Source organism: Vipera berus (assembly GCF_964194415.1).
Source record: "Vipera berus genome assembly, chromosome: W".
Taxonomy (NCBI): Eukaryota; Metazoa; Chordata; class Lepidosauria; order Squamata; family Viperidae; genus Vipera; species Vipera berus.
The window spans coordinates 35562575-35568805 of NC_138210.1; the positions used below are offsets into that span (position 1 = coordinate 35562575).

Sequence of the window (6231 nt, forward strand, 5' to 3'; positions counted from 1 at the left end):
CGGACAAATCCAGCGCTCGAGAATGGTGAAAGACGGCCTCCTCATAAATAAACCGCCCACCCCACCCATACACGCCTACACCCGCCCACTCCCTTTTTCCACCCCACCCTTCCCTGACAATGCCTCCTGCCTCACCCCTGCCTCCCGGCGTCTTCCGCACGCCAGGTAAACTTCCATTGTACTCCGGGACCACCTCCTCGCGGCCTGCCATTCCTCCCACCACGACCATCACCCACCCGTGCATGGCCCCCTCCCAGCTCCAGTCCATGGACCCCTCTTCAGCCTTCACGGGCTCTGACGACGACGCGTTCCCAGCCAGGCTAGTAGGTGTAACGGGCGCAGCCTCTATGATCGCATTCTGAAGCCGCCGCTCAGCCAGACTGTCGCTGCCAAATGACCCCTCCCACATTGCGTCCAGGCTCGCTGCGACCTGGATGGGCCCGGTCCTGGGCAAGGATGCCGCGGAGCCCGCCGGCATCAGGTGACTCCCGGCAGAGGCGTCCTGCGCATGCACGCGCTGGCCAGCTGCCGGGCGATCTCTAAGGCGGCGTCGGACGGTCGGGAGATGCAGCCGACGCGCGGGAGAAGGCTGGCTCATGACAAGTCGAGGTGGGCCTGCTGGCGGGGGTGGCTCCCGTAGCGAGGAAGGCGCGTCCGTGGGGAGACGGGCGAGGCCCGTGCGCCGTGCTGCGAAGAGGGCCCCCGCTGAATGTCGCCCCATGGGTCGCGACACCTTCACCTAATTGAGAAGCAGCCCTGACTTCCTACTTACCCGTATTTTCCGGCGTATAAGACTTTAACCCATGAAAATCATCTCAAAAGTTGGGGGACGTCTTATACGCCCAGTCATCTTATACGCCGGAAAATACGGTACATCTCTACAGAAATAGAGCACAACAATGATGAAAATTCTTGAATGCATTTGGGTTAATATAAAAAGGAAAGTTGGGGAGGGGGGAGGGGGTTGGGAGGGGTTTTGTTTTGTTATAAAAAATGTATTGTAAAACTTTTCAATAAAAAAAAGGAAAGAATGACATTGCCATAGGGTGTATACTACAGGCCACCCAACCAAACAGAAGAAATAGATGAACCTTTTGCTAGTCAGCTAACTAAGGTATGTAGGAAGCATAAGCAATAGAACATAGTCAAATTAGAGTCTTGGACTTTAAGAGCTAATTTCAATAAACTTAGAGAGGGCTTGGGAGGGATTCCATGGATGAGAATCCTCAAGGGAAAAACAATTTAAAAAAGCTTGGGAAAATTTTGAAAAAAGTTTAGCACAATACCAACAAAGAAAAATAACAGCTCTCAACAGATATCAGCATGGCTCTACAAAGAACTCTCTGATAAATTGAAAGATAAAAGACAAGCATAAAAAGTGGAAAGGGGCACATAACTAAAGCAGAATATCAGCAAATAGTCCAAGCCTGCAAAGATGAAGTGAGGAAAGATAAGGCTCAGAATGAACTAAGCTTGTGACCAAAGTCAAAAATAACAAAAAACTTCTTTCAACAAGAAAAAAGAAAAAAATTAAATATAAATGAAGGATGATAAACAGACAGACAGATATCACCATTATACAATAGTAAGTCATGTTTTGCTATTTTGAGCTGGTGTAAATTATGTTTATGTCACAGCCGTCCACGCTGAAAGAACGACGACAACGTGGTACGAGTGACGACGAGGTTTTCTTTACTTCAGAAAAGCCTAGCAGATACAAAGTCAGCGTTGGGAGCTAGCCGTCCCAACGCGTCTCTTATACATTGGAGGTGATTAGCCCCACCCCTCCCCATGCAAACCAGCATCCAGCTGAGTCTGCTCAAAACCCGCCCCCTTCCCAGCTCTCCGCACGTCACCCCGCCCTTTGTGCCTGAGCTCCCACACAGACTCCAGGTGAGTGTATGCCCTTAACCCCCCTTTCGTGCTCCCCCACCCCTCCTCCGTGCTCCCCTCCACCGTCCAGCATGTCAGTGTTACAGCCCCCCTAACAGCTCCCCACAACGCCCCGCTGTCCGGGCTTCGTTCTGAGCCGCCCGACGCCCCCTCTGAGCCGCCCGACGCCCCCGCCGAGGAACAGGCGGCTGGATAATCCCAGGACGAGCTGCGGCTGCCGGTCTGACTGCCTGTGGGTCCCTTCAGCAGCTCCGTCGACGCAGACACGCCAGAAAGCCCCGGAACAGCTGCCCGTCAGTGGCATGGCCATGGGACTTGTGCAGCTGCTCGTGGTAGCTGGCGGCCGTTTGACTGCTGGATGTGCTGTTCCCGGGTGGCTCCAGCAGGAAGGTTCGGGCGGGCGGTTTGCGTGGTGTTTCCCCTGCTCCCCTCGTGATGTCGAGCCCACGGGGCTTGACAGGCGGCCCTTCCTACCAGGGCACCACCTGGAAGGCAAGAGGAAGATGTTACACAGGTACCAATATGGGCGATGTGTTCCATCCGACCCCCCCCCAGGTTTGTCTGGGTGCCTACGGTGGAACGCCCTATGCAGCCGTGGTGCTTGGACGTCCCGCTCCGCCACCCATGACGCCTCGGATGCCGGATATCCCCTCCACAATAGCAGGTACTGTACCCTTCCCCTCCGCACCCTGGAGTCAAGGATGTCCTGCACTTCGTAGTGCCCATTACGAACAGGTCCGGGGGCCCCCTTCCCCAACCCCACAAGAACGGATGCCGGTTTCAACAGACTGCCGTGAAACACCGGGTGTACCTTGCCAAGGAATTTGGGTAACCTGAGTCGTACCGTTACCGGGTTGATGACCTGGGTGACCTGGAACGGCCCTATGAATTTGGGGCCCAGTTTCTTACTTGGTATCTGTAGACGTAAATATTTGGTGGACAGATACACCCAGTCCCCGACCCAGGTTCGGGCGGGCGGTTTGCGCGGTGTTTCCCCTGCTTCCCTCGTGATGTCGAGCCTACGGGGCTTGACAGTTTAATAATTTAACACCATTCAATTAGACTTTTTTCTTTCTTTGTATAAATTTCTATAGACTCATTCTTTTATTTGTTTGTTTGACTATTTCCATCTTGCCTGATCCTAAACAAATGTGAAAGTCTAGAAAAGTTAAATCTACCACAAAATTCAAAACATTGCAAACACAATTCTGGCAAATTCAAAGAGCATTTTCATTCAGTGGAAGAGAGAAGATTCTCTATTTCTCCTGTGAAATGTGAGTTGATTTGGCCATGAAAGCCATCTGGGTGACTTTGGGCAGTCACTCTCTCTCAACCCAATCCACCTCAGTTATTGTTATGTGGAAAATAGGAAGAAGGCGGCGTGTTGGATACGTTCGCCACCTTTAGTTATTTGTAAAAATAATAAAGACAGCATACAAACAAACAAAAATAGAAGAATTGTCGGTCCTGTAAATTTGCAAGTTCTTTCCTGAGGTTTTCAGGGAACCCTACCCTGTTTTCTCTTTCTTGGCATTGGAGTTTTGACCTCAGAGGATGTGAAAACTACTCATATTTTTATATTTACTAAAATATATGGAGTCATTGTAAGTAAATTTGAAGAGAGAATGTCTTCAGAAAAGCAAATTAAAATAATTCAGTCAGCCTTTATTTTTACAAGAGAAAAGGAGAAAGTAAGCATAAATTAGAAATGTTTTCTAAACCTATTCAAAACAGTTTTGAGATCAAAACAGCCCATGTCCCTTAATAATTCTGTTTCAAGTGTGGAATAAAACAGTTTTGAGTGGCAAAAAAAATTGTGGCAAGAAGGTGACAAGCAACAGGGAGAAAGTAGAACTACTTAACTCATTTTTTCTGTGTCTTTACACAAAAGAAAAAAGTTATCAAAAACAATACATAAAAAATAGATTAGAAACAAACTAAGATAGGCAAGAAAATGGCAAGTGAGCATTTACCAGGAACAAATGGATTACACCTCAGGGTTCTCAAGGAACTGGCAGATATCTCAGAACCACTGAACTATATTTTTCAAAGACCCTGGAGCACTAGGGAACTACCAGAGGACTGGAAAAGAGCTGATATAGTTCCTTTTTTTTCTTAAAAAAAGAAGAAAGGAAAGAAAAAATAGATCCAGGAAATTACAGACCTATCAGCCTGACCTCACCTGGGCAGATTCTGGAAAAGATAATCAGACAACAAATCAATGAATACCTAGAGGCAAACAAAGTCATTACTAAAAGCCAACATGGGTTTGTCGAAACAGATCATGCTAAACAAATCTTATTGCATTCTTTGACCAAGTGACAAAATTAGTGGACCAGAGGAATGCTGTTGATACAATTTACTTGGGCTTCAGTAAGGCATTTGATGAAGTTGGCATAGGGTTTCCTGCCTGAGCAGAGGGTTGGACTAGATGACCTCCAAGGTCCCTTCCAACTTTATCATTCTTATTAAATGCAAGAGTGAAACTTTTCCAGCAGATGAACTTAAAAACATTTCCCCCTGCTAACTTTGGGCTGTTCTTAAGAGTACATAGGGAGAAAGGGAGAAGGAAAAAAAAACCACAAACAAACAAATTTTTCTTCACTCTGTTTGTTGGCCAGACAGACAGAGTGAGGGTATTTTCTTTTTGGTAGCTTATTTTAAGCAGAATTTCTAGCAGAATTTTAAAATTCTTTTCTCTTTGGATTAGAGATAGTTAACAGTCACATTTACCTCACACACAAAGACCTTGACACACATATACACACAAAGACAAGAGAACAGAAAAGGAAACAGAAGACTTAATTTTACACATCCTAGTCATTCCCACCATAAATCTCAGTTAAATTAGGGAAGGCACATATTTTTAAACGTACCACGTGGTTGCAGAGAGAGAAAGCGAGAGAAGCACTATTTCTTATTTTCCCTTTGAGTACCTTTATTTAGCCAAATTGGTTTCCCAGCAAAGCCCTAGCAAAGTCCATTTTCTTTATATATATTTTCTCTAGCTATCTCTTTTTCATACCTGCCTGAACGGATAGCTGATTCCCGTCCCAGGCCTCAAGCAAGCTTTACTGGGGAGCCTATCTCGACCCTTTAAGTAGAACCCCCCCTTGGTTCTATCAGGCTTGGCGCACTGAAGCCTCCTTGTGAGACTTCCACCTACCTCCACAGTTTTTGGGCCAAAAAGGAACCCACGGAGCACTCTGGATCCCTCACAGAGTACTGGGATGCTCCTCTAGGGATCTACCGCCACGGTTTCAGACCAAAAAGGGGTCTGTCGAGGACTCTTCTGCTCCCCTGCAGAAGGTACGGGATGCTCTTACCGCCTTTACTTTCACTTTTCCACCTCCACTGTTTGCAGACTTCAAATGTCTGGGAGGACCTCTGCTTGCTTTCCAGAGGTAAGGGACCCTCCTTGCCCGGGGCTTAATTTCCTAACTTCACTTTGCTTTGCTTTGCTTACAGGGCTTAACCAGCTAGTTGCCCAAATCCAATTCTCTCATTCCATTCCATTTTTCACTCAGTCTCTCCCTGTTAGATGTTTTGTGCCAGCCATGGCAGTTCCCCAAAAAGGTCATCAGATGGGAGCAAAGAGGCTTCTTTGCTCCCACTGGTGGGTCAGGGGTCCCCGCCCCCTGCATCCCCATTGGCGAGAGAGTTTTATGGTAAGGGAGGGGCCGAGACCCCCCATAAATACCTCTGCTCAAGGGGCTGCTCTCTGCTTGCTCTCTGTTCTCTTTGTTCTTTCTTTTGCTTGCTTGCTTATCCATGAGCTCAACCCAGGCATGGATGCCTCCATGCCAGGGATCTCTTTCTATTTACTTTATCATTAAATAAAGCTTTGAATGATTGCATCCCTGCATGATGCCTTTTACTTGGAAGCACCTTAACGAAACATCGACCTTGTGAGACCATCTTACAAGTTGGAAGCAAGAGGATGGTTTAAGGCAACGCTTCCAAGCCACGCAAGATGCCTGGATGTTCCAGCAAGAACCCATTTGAAACAGATGGCAGGAGGTCCCCGATTGTGACAAGGAGTCTTCAATCAAAGACGGCAGCCCTGCATCCAGCCCCTGACGCAAGCTCCGCTCCAGGTGAGAGCACAGATGACCTCTATTCCCCCAGAGGACCCAGCTCAGTGCCAGGGACCCCTTCGCACGCCTCCCTACATCTGAAAGCCACAGAGGGAAGCATGGAAGGCTTACAGTCTACCCAAGACTGCTCAGACGCAGCGGAAACGGCCCGGGCCCAAGACAGGCGCCGCGTGGACCAGATGACTGACCAGGAACGCAAGGAGCTGCTTCTAAAGTTCCTTGCAGCACAAAGGACGTCACA

The 6231-nt window shown here is 48.1% G+C and overlaps 1 protein-coding gene across 1 annotated transcript in view; it reads right to left on the reverse strand.

Moving 5' to 3' along the window:
- Positions 1–721, reverse strand: part of LOC308676257 (uncharacterized protein) — a gene marked incomplete at its 5' end in the record, with an annotated part of 69619 nt that extends 68898 nt beyond the window's left edge. The window contains one exon of the mRNA XM_081342071.1: positions 108–721. Coding sequence (XP_081198197.1) covers positions 108–721 — 614 coding nt within the window. The remainder of the gene's footprint in view (positions 1–107) is intronic.
- Between the last annotated feature and the right edge of the window lie 5510 nt (positions 722–6231).